The sequence below is a fragment of the Oxyura jamaicensis genome, chromosome 10, assembly GCF_011077185.1.
Source record: "Oxyura jamaicensis isolate SHBP4307 breed ruddy duck chromosome 10, BPBGC_Ojam_1.0, whole genome shotgun sequence".
NCBI classification, from domain to species: Eukaryota; Metazoa; Chordata; class Aves; order Anseriformes; family Anatidae; genus Oxyura; species Oxyura jamaicensis.
The window spans coordinates 7,629,977-7,650,773 of NC_048902.1; the positions used below are offsets into that span (position 1 = coordinate 7,629,977).

The 20,797-nt window shown below is 38.0% G+C and overlaps 1 protein-coding gene across 7 annotated transcripts in view; it reads right to left on the minus strand.

The window, feature by feature from the left end:
• TBC1D2B (TBC1 domain family member 2B) overlaps nt 1-20,797 on the minus strand; it is a 48,540-nt gene that overhangs the window by 16,084 nt on the left and 11,659 nt on the right. For all 7 annotated transcript variants that reach the window (XR_004753469.1, XM_035335425.1, XM_035335423.1 and 4 more), the window contains exons 3-12: nt 17,510-17,675; nt 13,471-13,628; nt 12,983-13,209; nt 8,750-9,142; nt 7,299-7,409; nt 5,962-6,155; nt 4,802-5,296; nt 2,891-3,008; nt 1,994-2,179; nt 789-910 (exon numbers count right to left, since the gene is read on the minus strand). Coding sequence is in view for 6 of the 7 variants with exons in the window: in XM_035335425.1 (XP_035191316.1) it covers nt 789-910; nt 1,994-2,179; nt 2,891-3,008; nt 4,802-5,296; nt 5,962-6,155; nt 7,299-7,409; nt 8,750-9,142; nt 12,983-13,209; nt 13,471-13,628; nt 17,510-17,675 (2,170 nt within the window). In the remaining variant the exon portion in view is untranslated. The remainder of the gene's footprint in view (nt 1-788; nt 911-1,993; nt 2,180-2,890; nt 3,009-4,801; nt 5,297-5,961; nt 6,156-7,298; nt 7,410-8,749; nt 9,143-12,982; nt 13,210-13,470; nt 13,629-17,509; nt 17,676-20,797) is intronic.

Consider the following 20,797-nt stretch of genomic DNA (forward strand, 5'->3'; position numbering starts at 1 on the left):
ATGGTAAAAACAAATGCCTTGGATTCCAATATATTATTTTATATTGAATTCAAAATCAGCAAGTCTTAATATCTATGCCATTTTATTTTTCTTCCAACATTAAACCTATCCCAGCATGACCTCTTTTTCATTTCAATCTGCTGCTCTGCAGTCTTGAAACAAAGAACTTAAAACATTATACCATCACTGACAAGAACCTTAGTTCCTAGGCAAGGATTGAGGAACAGAAGAGTGTATAACTGGTATTTTATGTCTCCTTCAATCTATGTTGTTAAAATCAGAGCTGCATGGCATTAAGTTATACATTAGTAACCGATCTAATTCTAATGGGACCCAGTTAATGTTTTTAATACTTGAGCCAAGATATGCTTTTATTTACTATAAAGCATTTACAACTTAAGTTGTATCCACAATGCAGGGTGAGACTTTTTATGCATGGCTGAACTTCTTAAATGTCACTACCGTTATATAACTGCTAAACAATACCAGCCTGGCTAAGTAATCACAGCCGTCCCCCTCAAAACAACTAGGATTACCCATTCACTTCTGTTTTTGTCACCTCTCCTTTTTTATATCATGAAACCTAATCATTCACACGGTGTTTAAAGATGGTGCTAGATCAACTGTCCATGAGAAGTGTTAGCAGTTAGTTTCATCTCCAGTTGTTTTCTATCAAAGTTTAGGTTTAGATTAAAAACCACCTTCCAAACAAAACAAAAAACAAGGACACATAAAACTTCTCCCATGCCTCACCACAGGTCTTTCAAGTGCATGTGTGAATTACTTACCTAGCATCAAGTATAGTACGCGTGAAATACCGAAGGTACTTGAAAATGGACATAGAATCTTGCAGTTTTAAGATTTCTTCTTCTTTGTACTTAAAGAGTGCCAGGGCAAATCGGAATATTACCTGATAAAAACAAATACAATCTTTGACTCTATATAAAGAATCAGCACGTTTTGCTCTTAGCTATTATAAATTCAAAGGAGAAGTATTACTTCTCCTACAGCTTGCATTTAAGCTATCTAATCATATCTCCATCTCTCCTGCCTGCTCTATCCTTCATTTCCAAGAGCTGCCCAAAACTTCTGTTACAGCCTGTAACCAATACAAGGTGTTCTGCAGTTCAATCCGGAATACAATATTGGGTTTACAGTATATAAACTCTGAAGTTTTGATTTCCTAATTCAAAGCTGTAAAGACTGCTGAATACACTACTAAATTACCAAATAAAATCAAGTCTTTACTATTTAACAGGTTGTTTTTCAGTGCCATTTTCCCAACATGGTGGGGGACTGACGCGATAGGATTTTGATATCAGCTTGTCAAATCAACTTTGTCATAAGCTGGAAAAAGCATTACTTCATTGTGAAAATGCTTCAGGAAGTTTTGAACTTGTCTGTGCAGAGCTGCCTTCACAAAATACCACTGCATTAGAATGCTCAGATGAGGTTGACAAGAAATCTAACTAATAAGCGATTTTTGTCTATTTTATAGATCTCGTATTCTCTCCATCATCTGTTTTAATGCTATTACGGGGTTCAAATTAAATGATTTTCCTGCACTGATTTTTTTCACTACAATTTCACAACCATGAAACACAAAAGTTCTTATATCCCCATCCATTTATTTTATGATAGGGGCCCAGAGAGTTGGACAACTGTACATTTGCAGAAATAAAGCAAATAGTTGCTGCAGAGAAGTCATTAATACTTGGTTATGGATAATATTTACATCTTTTCAATGCTTCTTTCTCCTCCTTCACTTACGTTTTCTTCTTTATAACAGTAGCTCCAATTTTCATATAATTATTGCAAACTGATTGACAGCACTGCCTATACCTTTATTTTTCAATGGTAAAAAAAATGGTGGGTATGCAAAGTTTAACTGACAGGATTCCTGTGAAACCAACTTCCTGCATCCTGAAACTCAGTTACACCACAGTATCTTGTTACCAGATAGCAACAGAAAAACTTAGCTTATTCAGTTCACCTTTGGTCCCTCATATAGGAATGAGTCCCATATTTTAAAAAGGATGTCACTAACAACACTGTCCACAAATACCACAAGAAACCAGTTGAAAGTTATAAGAGTGTAGTCGACTTTGTACTGTTCAAAGTGAGCATGCAGTCGTGGAAGTTTCTCACTCATTAAGTCTTTGAATACTCGCTGATCAACCTAAAAAGAAGACACGTGATATTATTGATCCTATACTTTCCAACATACACATGGTTCAAATTAGGGCTGATTTTTCTGGAGCTTGCTAGGAGTCCCAGGACTGTCAAGTCAACATTTCTATGCTATATGCACCCGACCCATACACCATTACTCCAAAGCACACCTCCCTTGCTGAAACAACCTTTTGCTTCATAATCCACCCCATCTTAGAGGTCTCCTCAAACATAGACATGGTGTTCCTGCTACTGGTAACTCGTACTGCATCAGTGCACAAGCACCAGAGTAAAGAATGAGCTGGGGAGAGATTTGGAGAAGGGAGGAAGCAGCACTGCAGAGCACTGCCTGGAAGCAGAGGAGCACTGAAGCGTATACTGCTCACAGTACTGCAGAATGCATTCCAACCGCTTCTCCCCAAGACAGCCCACAGCTCATCCCACTAATTTTGAGGAAAGAAACAATCAATCAGTTCCGTCAATGTTGTGAAACTAATAGTTAGAAGAGGGGTTAAGAACCAGAACTCCAAGCAAGTCACTGAACATTCATTTCAGCTCTACACTCAGAGTCCTTGTCCCTGCTGCCTGGAACTCACTTCCACCAGCTTATTACCTACTCCCCCCCAACCCCTAAAAGGCATACCAAACAGTCTTAGAACAAAAGTTTCCAACTGGCTACAGTTTACAGGGCCAGGCTTTGTTTTGGCACAACACATACCTGAGATCCTAGCAGTGTCTTTGTATAATAATCACGAGGCATGAAAACTTCCACTATTGTTACTAGACACCAAAATGCATCTTCCTGTTCCAAATACAGAAGAGCAATTGCTACCAATCTGAAAACAGGGTTTATTTGGAGAAGAACATTATTATAAATACCACAAAATGCATTGAGATGAATTACAATAGAGCCTTTGTTTCTGTTCAGCAGACATAAATGGATTAATAGGAGATAATGCAGCTTCAAATGAGGCAAAAAGAAGCTGTCTCAGCCAATCCAAATATTTTTATTCAATTCAGTAAGAAACACATAGGCAAAAGCAAAGTGATTTGCTACAACACACTTTTCCGGGAACTAAGGCAAACTAATTAGAAGTTTGCAAGTCTTAAACCTACTAATCTGATCCCCAGACTTTTGTATTTCCTTATTGAAAAAGAGAAGGAGAAGATGGTTCCTGCATTTCACACACAATCATTTTAAGTTTAGAAAAATAATTTCTAGCAAATTTACTTTATATCCACTACACTAAAGTTAAGTAACACTTTCATCTTCATATACCATGGTCTTTAAGAAAATACCTACAGCTTTTCAAAGACTTAACTTGTTCTAAGAATTTCCTAAAGGAGGTAGAAAAAACGGATTCAAGAGCAGCATTCCTGGTTTTCCTGTTTCCAGTGAGGACTACGGAAGAAAAACCAGAGGAATAGCTTTGTGTCATTGCTGTGTGATAGCTGTTAAAATATGAAAGTTTACCTCAACTTGTTTTATTTCCACGTGCAACAGGAACTGCAACACGTACTGTTTTTGATGTTACACAGCTTAACAAAATTACTACGCTTTGAAATCTTAAGAGAATCAAACCATGTAAAAATATTTAACTTGCTTTTAACTTCTTTAAGTATACTCAACTGCAGAATTATTTCTCTTATAGGTTCTCTTTTGTGAAATACTCAGAAATTAAAAAAGAGGGGGGAAGCAGGTGCATCCATTGTTCTACAGTTTGCATGAGTACTCTGCTTTTGAGCGACATTTTATATATAAAGTAAGAAATCAGACCAAAGTGACCTAAAACCACCATGATTTAACTTGAAAACGTTTCCTTAAATAAATAAATAGGGATTTAGTAACCCTTTGGATAGGGATAGTAGCTTTTTAAACTCTTGGTATTGGATCTTCATTAGTGTATCTGTACCCTTCTTCAGTGCAAATTTAAAATGATACAGCTGCTGTAGTTCAAGTCTTTTGCCCTATTCTGGTATATCAACTAGTACACAACCTGACATCTATGGAATTATAACACGGGGACAACAACGGCATGTTAGAGTAACATGTCTATTTCAGATAACACCTTTCTTCATTACAGATCTCAAACTACCAAACCTATTTCAGCAGATGCCAATTGCAATTATATTATACTTCAAATTTTGCCTAGCTTTGTAGCACCAAAATAGTCCTTAAAACAATTACTGCAACTTTAACTGAAGACATCCTGAAAGAAATGATGAAATTTGTGGCCTTAACACACACAAAAATAAGATTTCAAGCATTTATTTCTGCTTATTTAAAAAAGCACACAAAAAATCTGCTAACAAATTCTTGCACACAAAAGCAAAAGGATCCCCTAGAATTGACATGAATACCTTGCAAAACCTACATTTAATAGCCCATTTCCTACAAATTAATGCCAGTTCCAATTCTGCAAAGCTGGTTTTAAAAGTCTCATGATCCAAGTCTTCTGCTTTTTACTGTTTTAAAACGTGATAATTATCTGCTTATTACAACATTACAAATTGCACACAACCCATGAGCAGAACTGCTGTCCAAAAGGCTGTTGCTGTATAAGTGTTTTGAAAGTGCACATTGTTTCTTCCACTGCATAGTTTTAAGTTACAGTTCACAAAATCTTACCTGTTGAGCCCTTGGCAATAACCTATATCTGGATTTCTCCATGAAAATGCCAGCAGCACATTTCGCAGCTTTTGGATCCCTTCAGATGTTGGAGAAGAATAATGTTTGTTGTTTGGCAAAGTTCTCAAGAGATCCAATTCAATCTGTTTAGATGCAGGATTTTGTTTTTCTAGGGCATTCTGAAGCAAGGTCTGGAAGTACCCAGGAACTGTGCTGTCCTTGAATTTTTTAACATGGAGATTGACACACCATTTCCATATCTTGGAACGATGTTCATGTGGAATCCCAGATCGAATAAGGTTCTTTAGTTCCACACAGCGCATCATCTCTCTGTTCATTGTACTTGCAAGATAGTTTTCCCATTTTACCCCTGTGGAGATCTCCCGATTTTCACTAAGAGAAAGCGATCTCAGGTCCAAAGCTCGTGATTTTGCTACTAGTTTCTCTTCCTCATCATCTTCTGGGACTGTTTGGAAACCATATATATCATATTCACTGAAAGGACAGGAGGGAAAAAAAGAAGTGCTCCTAAAGATGTGTTCAGCAATCCTGAAAGTTCCCATCCTAAGGTTGTTACCAATAGCCCTCAGACTGCTCCCCATAGTTTTCTAGAAGTTTTAACAAAACTATTATTCAGACATTTTTCTAAACCATGTATTTTATTTATTATTCTAAAATCACATATTCAAAAAGACTTTGTGCCCATATGCCAATACATACATCACTACACAGATTAAGTGATTTATTTAAGAACAGGGTCAAGTCCAAATTGGCCCATCTCTTCAATTGCTCACCTGCAGCAGCTATATAATAACATTTGATTTTAAATTCCATACTGTATCTCAAATAAAGTGCTTTATTTATTTAAATGTCAAAAATAATTTCCTCACTATACCATTATTCATGGTGGAAAATACATTAGAAGCTCCAAATCTTGCAAATATGATATCCCCACCATCTGTTTTCCATTGTTAGAACCAGGCCCGCTGGTCAAGATACCCACAACAAACTCCTGAGGTGTGATACAATTCATCTGAGAGGTAGGTGCTCTAGCTGCCAATGATGGTACTTCCTTTATTACTACAAATAAAGGCATGTTCACAACATAATTTATACCCCTATGTTTTATATATACACACATTTTAATTGCACAAAATTACCTGACCACGTATGGTTTGAAAAACGCTTGTTCTGGTTGTTCGCTGGTTTCTGCTTTCAGGGCATCTTCTAGTAACTGTGCAATAACCTCACGAGCAGGGCTCTGCTCCTCAGAACAAACAGGAGTTTTCATTTCTTGAAGCAAGATCAAGTACTTACTTTCTATCTGACAGAGTTTGGCTTCCAAGCTAGTATACTGCAGAAAACAACATACAGTATTTAAGATGCGTCCTCCGACATTTAGTTTGTTCTACACATCTCTTCATATCTGATTCAATATTCTTCTATTCGTTTCAGTTGATTAAAAACATTTAATTCAAGAATAGTCAACTTTACTCCCCAATTTTGTAGCACCAGGAAACATAAAGCAACTCTGACATGGAAATTACATGTTACGTATACCTTTTTATTACAGTATTATAAAATTCTGCATTTAAATACTTGAGAAAGATCTCAGATACTTGTTACTTTTTTTTACAGAATTCTTTAAAGGCAGAATAGTAGCTCGCGTGTATTTCTACCGTACATATATTTATATGCAGAAAATCGGAGTAAACTTTAATTGTTATTACGGTGTATGAAGTACAACTCAATCATTTTGTGCTGCTAGAGAAATAGTTTTTAATCTATGCACGTTTGAACCCCAAAAACTTAAATGGAATTTTAAAGACATTAAGTAGTTAGGTAACAGCAAACAGGTGTCAACAAACTTCCATGCCAAAAATACAGCCTCTAGATTTGGCAGCTGTGCACACCAATTCCCAAAAAACAGAGGCACACCCCACAAAACTCAGCTCAGGTATCTTGCCCTAGCTACTAGTGTGCACACACTATTTGCCCTAGGTGATGGAAATCTGTCATTTACCTGCACCTTCTCTACACTCAAATTCATCCATACAGAAACACTTCCAAAGTTACATTCACCAGAACTTGCTCATCCTTCATGCTCTACAGGGGAAAGCCCTATTCTGTGACATATCATCGAAATAAAATACTATCACACCCTTTCATACACACCCTGTTTTTGGCATACTTTAAGGTACTGCAGTTTTAATGCTGAGCAAGTGATACATGCTTGCAGAAATACACATGGCTGCGTTCATAAATTATGAAATACTGCACTTAACACTATTCTAAAATCTACCACATTTTTCAAGAATCCATTCAGATACATTGGTCTGTAAAACTGTGTGTTTTTTTTTAACTGACTCTATCACATTTCATACTTTTGAATTGTTCAAGTTCTGTTATAGTTAAGTTCCTTACGTAGATTTACAAGTGAATTTTTGAAAACTGCATTAGACATAGCCAAAATGAAAACATGCTGTGTTAATCTGACCTTTGCCTGCCATTCTCTCTCTCTCACTTCTGCATTTCTTCGTAGAGCAGAAAGTTCCAAAATCTCCTTGTTTAAAAACTTGTTCTGGGTCTTATAACCCTGAAGATTGTCCTGTTGATAAAAGAAAACAAACTGGATTTTTAATAAAGATATCTCACAGATTGCAAATACCTACCAGTGAAAGTATACTTCAGAACAGAGACCAAGCAGCTACGAACAGGTACACTAATAGCTACTAAAATAATTAGGGTCAAACTAAATATTTTTAGCATCCACTTAAGTCAAACACAGAGGCTAGATAGCTATGAGCACGGAGGTGTACAGGTTGATGCTGTGCCTCACTTGCACAGTGCTTGCACAGCACAAGGCAGTTGGTCACTGCTTGCAGGCATGAGGCAGGACCATCCCTGCGAAGCTGCCCCTCACCATACCTGGAGGAGAACAAGACGCGTGCTGAACATGCCAGAGGGGTTGTGGTGCTGCACACCAGCCAGAAGCACAAGCAGTACAAGAACTGGGGGCAAATGAGCCCTGGGTTTTGGTTACCCTACCAGTCCTCAGTCATGTCTGCGCCACACAAAAATATAAATCCTTACCAAAAGCTTCCCCACCAAATTCACTCGGCTCCAGGCTACAAATACTACTTCTGAAGGGTGAGGCTGTGAGATGAGGGACTCTGAACAATTACAACATTCCCACAATGAGCATCTGCAAGCTTTGTTCTCCTTTCTGTCCAGACTATTAATTTCTAGTTTCAATTTTATTTCCTAAAACTTCCAGGCTTACATACAAGAAATAAAGCTATGAACCTTTTAATATATTTTGTGTCTCTCATATTCCAAATCGCTTGGAACTTTAATCAGTGTGGAATCAACATTTATCCAAAGGCAAGTAGACATGTTCAAAGCAAAGTGGGTAACTTCAGTAACTCTGTAAGAACCTGACACATTCACTGAGGTCAGTTAATATAATAACATGCATTGATAACATCTGGAGCATCATTAGTAATACAGGTTCTTATATTCCTCTTTTCTTTTCTCCTTTACCATTCATTCCTCATGCTTTTTGTTTCCTCACTTTTGATATTAAAGAAATAAAAAAGCAAGCATTTTGGTGGTATTCCTCCATGCTTATATCTTCCTCTTACCCTTACTTTTTTCCTGTTCCTTTGATTACTTCTCACATCACTCTTCCTCCACACCCAAGATTAAATTACCGACTGTATGAGATACTGTACTACAGCTGTACAGACAGGCTCAAAGTATAGAAGTCCTGTTTAAATTGTTCACACAACAGTTCAAAGTGTAGATTCCAAGCAGAGAAAGCCTCAGGTGATGAGTATCTTGGAGAAATGCTGAAGTGATCTCCCCAGAAAATAGAGCAGACTAGAAAGTAGTTTTTAAAGGCAGCAGAGATTTCCCTATCCATCAAGACAGAGACATTGCTCTTACTTTTAGTCTGTCCAGTTCCTGTAGTTCCTTATTAATACAGGTGGCCACGGGAGAATTTACTGCGCCACTTTGGGAGGATGTATTGTCCTCACATTCGCTGAGTTGATGAGACAGTTTCATTATCACTTCATCTTTAGCTTGAATAGTTTCCATCAACATACCCAGCCGCTCATTGAGTTCTCCGACTTTACATTTCAGATTCTTTACTTCCTGCTGGAGACTATCTTTCTCCAGATTTAACTTTTCAAGCTGGTTGTTGAGACCCAAAATTTGGTCATCTTTTTGGTGTAACAGCTCTAATTTGTCTTTGGGAACTCCCTCACACAGACGGCTTGCAAAGTATTTATCATATTGGGAAGATCGGACTGTTTGCTGCAGAAGTCGCACAAGTTCCTGAGAATTTAAAAGAAAAAAGATTGAACTGAAAAAACAAAGCTGGAGAATTTATAGCTTAGAAATCTCATGTCAAACAAAAGTAACCTTTGGAATTATTATTATTATTAATAATAATTTATTTTGCATCTGAGTTAATTTATAACAAACTTACAATGGTGTTTAAGGAAAAAAGGAAATACTTCAGGACATGCTTTCTAGCAGGCTAACACCTCACAATGATTGGTTTATGTGGATGGCTTAAGTATCTTTCCCTGAGCTAAGGATCTTGTGTGGGAAGGTTACAGCAAGTTTAGAAAGAATTGTTGACAGCTACAGCAAAGCACTTACTTGGGAGCTGAAAACCACTTACTTGTAAGAAGCCCTGTTCTAAGAAATGAGAAGGGCTTGAATTACAAAAAAAAAATTGAATGTTACAGTACAGAGAAGTGAAAGGTAACTAACTTTTCCCTAACAGAGGCAAAAAAGATACTAAGAAGGGAAAACAAAAAACAAAACAAAACAAACATACATGCTGCTTTGCTAAAAGAAAGTCTTTGCAGGCTTGTTTAGAAAAGCCTTGCTACAGAACCATGTAATGAAATGACTTGCCACAAAGGAGAAAAGGGAGTTTCTGTGGCCTTTGCAAAGAACAATGAAGTCTCTGAACATTTTTTATTTTTCAAGCAACAACAAATTTATCCAGTGATTCTACTGTTTTTGTCCTGTATTTCCTCATTAAAAAAAAAAAAAAAAGTACCAGTATCCTTGTCCATGGGAATGAACAAACCTCGGACCATTACAACATTACAATACTTATTTCACTTGCATGAAAGATGCCTGAGAATTCACAGGTATACATGCACAAAAGCAGCTGATTTTTAAGGCAGTTACACTGAAAGTAAAACCCTGCTTGCATCTTTGCTGGCATGAGATCCTACTACAACTTTCAGGAACTTAATTTTTCTCTGAACAAGATCTGGGCTAGGTCTTGAACTGCTCCTGAATGAGAATACCAGCCAATACCCAGTGAAGTTTGTTACATGCAAAGTTAAAAAGTGAAATTTTAAAATAGAAGACATACTGTAAAAAAAGGTAGAGCCTGCTTTAGTTATTACTAGAAGTTCTCCAAAAGCCGAAGTGTAAAAGATATATAACAAGATGATATTCCAGATCAACACACTAAGAAAGGAAGAACAGCATACCGCTGACAGGCACTTCTCACTACTATACGTTATTACCTTTCCTGGTTCCCATTTTGGTTAATGGTCTAACGCTGTGGAACCATGGAGGGGTAAGTTCTAGCCTAGAATTATCTGCAACACCTATCAGTGAAACTGGGACTTCAATTTTTTTTAAATAATAATTCTGACAGTCATTAAGAATACAAGGACAGAAATAGGAATTTGTTTTTATGAAATTCCTAAAGCTTGAGATGAATAAACACATCTAGAAATTTACAAAGACTTGGGAATTCTTAGACATGCCTAGAATGAACCACTGATTTTGAGACTGTTGTAAAGCTCTAAACGATTAGGTTTCGTTTCCCCACAACAACAAAGAGTAAACTGTAAAGACTTGGGTCTACAGAGTCAAATATGAAGCTACAGTCTTTAGATGGGTCGGTGAAGGATCATTTGTTGAGGAAAAGTTTGAGAAAGCTTCTTCCATTGTGATTTGACAGTTTCACTATCTTAATGCTACTGGACTGAACTTCTAATAATTACTAAATAGCTGGATGATTTCATGGACATAGTTCAGTGACATCCAACTGTTCTACTCATCAAAAATAACAGCACCCAGACTAGTAACTTAGAATCATAGAATATCCTGAGTTGGAAGGGACCCTTAAGGATCATCAAGTCCAACTCTTGACACCGCACAGGTCTACCCAAAAGTTCAGACCATGTGACTAAGTGCACAGTCCAATCTCTTCTTAAATTCAGACAGGCTCGGTGCAGTGACAACTTCCCTGGGGAGCCTGTTCCAGTGTGCAACCACCCTCTCTGTGAAGAACCCCCTCCTGACGTCCAGCCTAAATTTCCCCTGCCTCAGCTTAACCCCGTTCCCGCGGGTCCTGTCACTGGTGTTAATGGAGAAAAGGTCTCCTGTCTCTCGACACCCCCTTACGAGGAAGTTGTAGACTGTGATGAGGTCTCCTCTCAGCCTCCTCTTCTCCAGGCTGAACAGGCCCAGTGACCTCAGCTGTTCTTCGTACGTCTTCCCCTCCAGGCCTTTCACCATCTTCGTAGCCCTCCTCTGGACACTCTCCAACAGTTTCATGTCCTTTTTATTCTGTGGTGCCCAGAACTGCACACAGTACTCGAGGTGAGGCCGCACCAGCGCAGAGTAGAGCGGGACAATCACCTCCCTTGACCTACTAGCGATGCCGTGCTTGATGCACCCCAGGACACGGTTGGCTCTCCTGGCTGCCAGGGCACACTGCTGGCTCATATTCAACTTGCTGTCTACCACGACCCCCAGATCCCTCTCTTCTAGGCTGCTCTCCAGCGTCTCATCGCCCAGTCTGTACGTGCAGCCAGGGTTTCCCCGTCCCAGGTGCAGGACCCGGCACTTGCTCTTATTGAACTTCATGCGGTTGGTGATCGCCCAGCTCTCCAACCTATCCAGATCCCTCTGTAAGGCCTTTCCACCCTCATTCGAGTCCACGACTCCTCCAAGTTTGGTGTCATCAGCAAACTTGCTCAAAATACCTTCTATTCCTACATCCAGATCGTTTATAAAAATATTGAGAATTACCGGCCCTAAAATGGAGCCTTGAGGGACCCCACTGGTGACCGCCCGCCAGCCTGACGCAGCCCCATTTACCATAACCCTTTGACATTCAGTTATCAGAGAATCCTACTGAACATGGACATATGTGATAGATGATCTTGCTTGTAAACAGTGACTACATAGTAGGTTATCAGCTCCTGTCTACTCTCTAAAAATAGTAAACTAAAATACAAGATCTGTCTAGTCACTCATGGTGCCAAGGAAAACATCCTACTTGTATCTAGCTGCCGCTTATCACAGTTCTAAATCCAGCCCTGTATCAATACTGGGAATATCTCAAGCTACTTGAGACATACGTATTCTTTTTCTTCTTATGTAGACAGAAGGAGCTGAAACACAATGTTTCATTAGAGCATAGTGAGATTTCACATAAAATTTGTCTCAGAAGCACGAATGTAATCCTCGGAGAGAACACCTAAAAAGCATGTAAAGACATTCATTTCCTTGTTTTCTCTTTGATCATCTTGCACACTGGAAAACACAAATAGCAAAGCTAGCAGCTCCAAGCATGACCTAAACTATTTCTTCTTAAAATTAGTAGAAATTCCTTCAGGTAAAAACAAGTTATTTAATAAATCTGAGCAAGCAGGGGACATACAAGCATGAACACTGTATGAGGGCAATACTAAGTGCATAGATTTATGCTTAGGGTCTATGATTTACAAAATCTTTTTGTGCTGATACACTGTGATACAATAGGAGTGGGAAGGTGTCAGTTACCATTCTGCCACTGTCCTCTTCTGCAGCAAAGGAAACAACAAGAACAAAACAAAGAAGAAAAACTTGAAAGGAGAAGTTCCTCAGGAATTACAGGTACTAATCAGAGCTTTTTTTCTTCTGCATTATCTGCTAAGATCTTTGCAGACACTGGGAAAGCTAGCTTCAAAGAGTAAGATACTCACATAAAAAGTTCTTGTTTCAAGACTTGTTGTAAACAAAGGTTCATTTCAAACCATTATTTTCTACCAACAATGAGCTCTTAATATAGTTAGATGTCCATAAGGGGCAAACAATCACCTGCCACATCCATTTGCATTTGTGCACTTTGCCTGAAGGCTTAGTTACCTTTTGGCTCAGAAGATCTTTCTTCAGCTTTTCCAATTCTTCTTGCTGGCTTTGATACTTCAGTTGCAGTTCAGAAACTAGTTTGTTGCCATTACCAGAACACCACTCAGTTGGAGAGGAGTCGCTGCTGTTCCGGTTTTTGCTTGATCCAATCATGTCTTTTAGAGGGCGTCTTGGTTTTTGTGGAATGCGGCCAAAATCAAATGGAAAAGCTGAACTAGTCAGTCCTGCATAAAATATCATTTAATTAACAGTTATTTCAAAGCATTCAAATTTCCTTTAAAAATATACTCATTAGACTCTTAGGAACATTTAAACAGCTCAATACTCTCAAACACATCACAAGCAAGTAATTTTAAAAAGAGTTTACAGAGCTCTGGATGTAGCGTGTGAATAAATGATAAATTTTAACTTATTTCCCAGACATACAGATATCACAATGCACTATAATAAAGGCAAGAGCTCTTCCTCCTTCCTCCCATTTCTACCTTTATTTCCTTCTGCCAGGTTTTTTCTCTTTTCTTCCAGGGCCATCGAGTCCTCCAAGTCTTTTGGGGTTGGATCCAGCAATTCCCACTCTTCACTGGTATAAAATATGCTCTTGCGATTTTCGTTATTCCCTTTTCTTAAAGATGACATTGAATTTCTGTGAAAAATGCAGCAGAAAAAGAGACCAACATTTGTTCATTTTGTATTCATTTTATCATTATTTAAGACAACCACTGTAGCTGAAACAATGCAAACAAAAATATAAGCTAAAAACACAAACATAATCAAAACCAAACAAAAGCTCAAAGGAAATAAAGCATATCCTATTAAACAACACCAGCTATCAACTACTGTATGTTTCAAAACAGAAGAATTCTTTCACTTTAACAATAAATTAATATTTTGGAAGACCCTCATGGTCTTTTCTATCATCCTGTTTTATCCTTGGTGAAGAAAAAGAGATAAAGATTTAAAAGCAGCATCTCTTTATTGATTGGTTATTTTAGCTCTAAATTTTAGGATAATCAAGCATTAAATAGAACAGCATGCAGTCAAAACACACACATTATAGTATCACATTCTGGATTAACATCAAACTTGGGATCATCCAAGGGACATGCTGCAGCTGCTGCTGACTGACTCCTCAGCAGTTTTTCCTTCCTGAGGTGGAATGTTGCCAATTATATACAAGAACATTTCAGAGGAAACCTCTGAATTCCAAACAGATAATTATATAGAAGAGCAATATACTTCACAAACAAGGTAAGATTCCCCTACCCAGCTTCCCCCACAGCCATCATGCTACCAGAAATGTTCAAGTCCACACTTATGTATGATCCGAAGTCTGAGTATTAATGTAGCTCAGTATTGTCAAGTCTTTGTTTGATTACAGGGAATTCCACATCAATCCACACGAATCAGCTTAGTGTTTTAGATATAAAGTTGAAAAGAAATGTGTTTAGTATCTCAGCATTTCCTACATGGTCTTCTCCGATGGAAGCCCACAGAGCAACTTTCACTCAGTCAGCCCCATTCTCTCTTCTTACTCTGCAAACTGTAAAGAGAACGTAAGCCGTATGACACCTTCACGATTATTTCATGATCCAATCCAGTGTTTGATCAGATGTCAAATATCTTGTCAGGCTGATAATAAGCTCTAGGCTAATCATTCATTATGCAGTGCAAATTTCCTATAATTTGGTTAACTGATTAACAATCAAGTACAACTCAAAAATAATCCTGAAGGTTATTAATAAGACTATTTTAACAATCAATTTGAAAGCGTGACAGAGACTGAGTTGCACAACACCTTTAATCTCCTTCCAGTCTTTTCAGTAAGAAAGATCACAATTTCTGTTGGGGGGAAGAAGCCCCATTTTAATGTTCAGAGCAAATAGATCATATTAGATGATGATCAGTATTTCCCAGGCCACCCAAAATTAACATCAGCTGGCATCTCTACAGCTATTCTCTGAATAGTGGCTCATCTCTTAGAATGCACTCCCCAGCTGCCTTTTCTAGCCTTGGTCCAAACACCACCTTTTGAAGCTTCCCAGCTCACAAGAAACACGAAGTCAAATCACTCCTAGAAAACCTTTTAAAATGCCGTTAGGCCCATGAATAATCACAGCCAATGCTGATTTTTGTAAAGCTCTTGCGCAGAATTGTTAAGTGCACTGAAAATTCTCTGAAGTTTTAGAGACACCTTGACTGATTCTCTAACAATGGGGTTAAAACTAGTCACAATCCAATAGGATATTAGATAGTGCACATATTTTCTAGAGGTGATTAATTGTCAAGTTTAATAATTCACTTTCACCACTATGAAAACATTAACAACCTTGCCCTACATGGAGGTTCAATACAACTAACCACATCTCTTGTAGCACACACGTGAATGATCATCAGTCCAGTAAAAGATCACTTACCAATCTGGAAGTGAAAAATGAGATCGTATATGCAGCCTAATTCCTTGCACATGTTAACATATAAAACCTACATATTCAATTCATGCTTTTTCATGTGAATGCCATTTAAAATGCCCTAAGCATAAACCAATGCTGTGCAAGGAGAAAGGCTGTTGCCTGAGGGACACCTGCACTATTACTGAACAGTCATGCTTATTAATTGGGCATCACTCGTAGGACTGAATGAGGGAAAGATTTGGGGATTGGAAGCATGTAATTATGCTTACGTAAACACTTAATGCTGAAGAAGTTCAAATTAAGGTTATAAATGCCCTAGCTCTCTCTGGAGAAGCTGTTAACAGCCATTAGAAGGAATTGCCTATAATCAGTCCTTTGGAGAAGAGAATCCCTCTTTCTTGTGAAAACAGCATAGATTAGATGACTGCTACAGATCAAAATCTCAAAGCAAATTTCTCTTACTAGATACAGGAACTGAAGTACTTTTGACCTGCAAGCTCAAAACAGGCAGGGGTAATGCCAGTCCATAGCTTTAAAAGCATATTACTGCAAGGTCTCTGCTAAGGGGAGGACATCTGTCAGAGGTTTTGGCATGTTACTGTGCAACGAATTAGCTTCTGACAAGGTTGTCACTCTTGTCCCAAAGACAAAAAACGTGGCCAAAGACAGTGTGTAATTGTCCATATATACACTTCAGGTTCTCACTGCTGGCTCAGTAAATCCTCTGCAAAATGACTTTTGAAAAGCCCAGGAGAGTATGTTTGAGCATTACAAATAATCCTGACAGTAACACCATTTCACACTGTTATCAACTTGCAAGGAGGAATGCCTGCTTTAAAATTTAGAGGGGACACTAGAGCACACCAGCACACCATTTAAAAACATCCGTAACTTCATTTTTTAGAAACAAAACCTGTTATTAGATATTATCTTATTTTTTCCAGGAACATTTTCAGAGATTAACTACTGCAGCTAAACGTGTCCAGAAAGAGTGGAATGGAGGAGGGAGACATTCACCATGCAAGAGCTTCAGAGCGTGAAGTTTTCTTTCTTAATATTGGCAGAGATCTGCACAGACTCCAAACCATTAGGATCACAGCTACACACAAAAAGGCCAGCTCTTCAATGTTATGCTAGAATAGCTGCTGGACCACCAGGAATAACTCTCTCCCACAAACAGGGATTCCCATACCCTAGCTCAACCACCAGCCTTTCTGCTCTGTTTAAGGGAAACAACAGAACACACAAACTAGACAACACTGAGAAGCTTACCCTGACACTGCCCTTCTAGCTAGACTTCCCCAAAGCACATTGTCTGCAATTCAGAGGAAAAAAAAAAAAAAAAAAAATCAAGAAGGAAGTTTTAAAACACCAGCAATATTCTTTAAATTATCCTTGAATTCACCTATCTTGTTTCATGTAATTTTTGTTCTATTATGACCAAATGTAAATTCTGCCAAGTTGAAGTGGCTGTGCAAACCCAAAAAGCCACAAAAGACTACCAACTGAAGTAATGAAGCAGGACATGCAGCAACAGGATTTATGTAATTCTTATTCCAGACATAACTCATCTTTACTAGAACTTAAATGATGGTCTGTACAGTCATTTAAAAAAAAAAGAAAAAAACCAAGCAGCATACTTTGTGACCTCTCAGATCTCTGTACTTAATAGGAAGGCTTTAAAAGGGATGTTTAACTCGGCATGGCACTGCTGATGAAACCAAACAACATTTTATTGACAGCTCAAGAGGGATGTGGTCTAGTTACCCAAGCCACAGCTCTGCTTTGTGAACTGCTCTGTAATAGTACTGCAATATCCTTCAAATAGAAGCGGAAGATTCATCTATGCTGGCAAAGTAAAATAGAAAAAAAAAAATCAGAAGGAACCATAAAGAGGAGAGCTGAAAAAGAGTGTTGCTGCTTTCCTTAAAGCAACTAATTCTAAAGAGTAAACTCAGTAAGAGTGAGGGGACAGGCTGTGGCTTTGCTGTTGTTCAGAACAGGTCTACCACATTTTTGCTCAAGAATTCAAACTACATGTATTTCAAATCTGTAGAAGTTCAGTAGGAAACTGTCTGCCAGCAACTATCATTCCCCCATGTCACCAACTTACTTGATTTCAGTGCTCCATTGTTTAAGTGAGAAATTGATGGCACTTGGTTGGACTGGTGCAGGCTGGGATGCTGCTTGTTCCCCCACCAGCTCTGTAGGAGAAGTCTCCACAGCTAGAATTGTTCTAGCTCTCTCTGCTGAAGCATTTTGGCTTAGGATACTCAGATCTATTAAAAAAAAAAAAAAAAAGGAAAACAAGAAAAATAAGCAAAACTTTCAGTGAGTAAAAGAGCAGCTGTTATATAAAACAATATATTACTAAGTCTGTTAGTAATGTAGTCACGGTTTTATCTTAAATTGTATCTTAACTTTGTAAAGTACTCTGTTCAACTTTAAAAAAAGGCACTTTCTCAGCAAGCTCTCAATGCAGCCACGTACTTCTGATAACAGACTCGTGTTAATGCTCTTACAGTGTTATTTCATGACCAACTCATAATCTCAACTAGCCAATATTGACTCATCTAGTTTAAGCAGCTGTGAAGCCATACAAATTAAGGTGGATTAATTATATTAACCCATAAAACCCCTTGTAAAACAAGCTCAGGTCTATCAGAACTCCTAAGTCAGGAACAGCATCACCACAGCACTGTTACACTGTGACCCATACCCCCTGCTCCTGACCCCTGGCAATATGGTTAGCATAACCAGCCATAAGGCACATATCCAAAATACGTAAGTGGGCTGCTAACATACCCCTGCCATACTAAAACTATGCCACTCAGATAAAAATTATGCAGTTCGAAAAGAAACTCACGTGCCATGCAAAGGAGTTGTATATTATTAGTAACAAAAAAAATTAACATTTTCAGCAATTCCGTATAAAATCTACTTGCATTTAACCTGCCATGTTTCACTGAGCATCATCTCAAAAGCAAGCATATGCATAAAATGAGATGAGCTTAAGATTCAGTTCCCTCTGAGGATGCTTAGGTATGCAATGGTTGTATTATTTCTCAGCTGCTATAACAGAATACATTTTGGCACAAAACAAATATACATTGGCCCTAGCATGAAACTCTGTAGCATCTTCCCCTTCATCCTTTTCAGCTTCCTGTTTTTTTTGTTTGGTTTTCTTTTTTTTTTTTTTTTTGCTTGGTTATTTGGTTTGTGGTAGCGTTGTTTTGCTTTTTTGGTGCTTCAGGCTCACAGCTATCCTAACACAAGTATCCTATACAGGTACATGCTCTGAAAGAATGTGTCATTACAACTCACTATGAAAGCAAAACATACAACAACAACAAAAAAAAAATAATTGCCCTTTTGTAATAACTCCTCTGGTCGCCACCCATTTGAATGAATCCAGATAGTAAAGGTGTTTCAATGTTGATTAAGGAAATGTTCTTATTTGAGCACCGATTCTGTCTATTAACTTGAAAGAAAAACAGCAATCCCATGATATGAGCATAGTATCACCAGAGGGGAATAAAGAAATGAAATCCAAAACCACATTACATTTCTGCAATGTTTCTTCGCTGAAGCATTGAAAAACAACTTAATCTATCAATAGCATAATAAAATGCATAAGATAAAATGAATGCAACAGAGCCCAAACAGGTACCCAACTTATTTGCTATCTTGTCATTTCTTCTTCTTAAAAGCCACATAACATAAGTAACTGAAGGAACTTGACTAGTCTTCAGTTGTCCTCAAATAAAATGTGAGCATTCTGACATTAAGCTTTTAGGAGCTGGACTTGATGGTCCTTGTGGGTCCCTTCCAACTCAGGACATTCTATGATCTACAGGTAGTTTAACACACACAGCAGGTTCTGCTCTATAATGTGAGCTGGTTAAAAAAAAAAAAAAAAAAAAGATTTGAAAAACATCAACTGAGTTCTTGAACTGTAGCACTGAACATCAGTTGAAATGGGAGTAGAGAAAATTGAGCCTTCCACAGTTGAAGGAATCCATCAGTCAAGGTGACCCAGAATATAAAGCGGTTGTTCAACAGCTTAAGTGGGTAAGGCAGCTTGAGAAAGCACACCTGCTCTTCCAGACTGCCAAAGACACTTATGCAGCAAGGCAAAAAAATGAAAAAAGGAGTTCATTTTTGGAAGACTGTTCTTACTGCATCTGTTATGGCTTAGACAAAGGAACTTTCTTGCCAACAAGGACATGCAGAGAAGTCCAAGGAGAACATACCCACCCAAAAGCCCCATTTGTGCATTGTATAACGCACAGGAACCCTTTATGGGACAATTAATTTATTAAATCATTGGCTGACATTACTCATGCCCATACCTCCTGCACTGAGCAGGGGTAAGGTCATATTTTAATAACCTTGCCTATTGGTGAACCTCTTAAAACGTTTTTTAAGAATAACTATAGCTGAAAGACAAATGATAACTCAGTTATCTGTGTTTGGGAGGTAAGATTAATACTGTAATATCTGCACTTCAAAAGTTTACTTCAGGTGTTAAAGGAGAAATTAATAAATTGGAGTCTTTCTTTGCAGAGGAGCCGGTAACAGACCAGATAATATATCCTGTTTTGAGATTCCAGGGTTCAAAAGCAGTTCAGAAAAGAAAAAATTCACAGCAAACTTCCCGATGTGCACCTGGGGTATAGCTCTGCCGAATGGTATACCTCCTACAAAGCAACTAAATCCTTTCCATGCAACAGACCAGTGATGACTAAATATCAAACTAGCTCCAACACCTGGCATTACTATGGTACAATTACACTGAGACAACTAGTAATTAACAGTGGCCTGTAATCTAAGAGAAATATTCACAGCTGCAGACAAAGTAATATCAAGATCTGATTTTTACATCTGTATCCAGTCCTTTGTGACTTTTTTCTGAATACACTGATTGGAGGTGTGAACTACACGGCAGATACAGCACAACAACATGGCTGTTAATGCAAACATTTCCCCAGTCTCATTTTTGAACTTATTTTAAAACATAGCAATCTTAGAAATGCACGACATACCATTTTGCATTACTGCAAATTAAAAGTTGAGAAATTAAGAATGGCCTACTTTAGAGCTGAAATGATGAAGACTACATTAACAGTAAACCAATTAAAAATTCAAATCCTAAAAGGAATAAATCATTTATTTGACTTACATGGTACTAAAGCAGCTCCATTACAAATCCTACAGAATCTTTTGTTACATAGCTTTCCCACAGCTCTCTTGAAAAATGTTTTAAACCATTTTGCCACATCTTTACCACTTCCTTTGATTATTCTTATAAGTACTTCCAAACTTGACCCACGAAGCTATCCCCAAACCCTACATACGTTCCAGTTACTTCAGACTTCTGAACTCAAAAACAGCTCTCTCT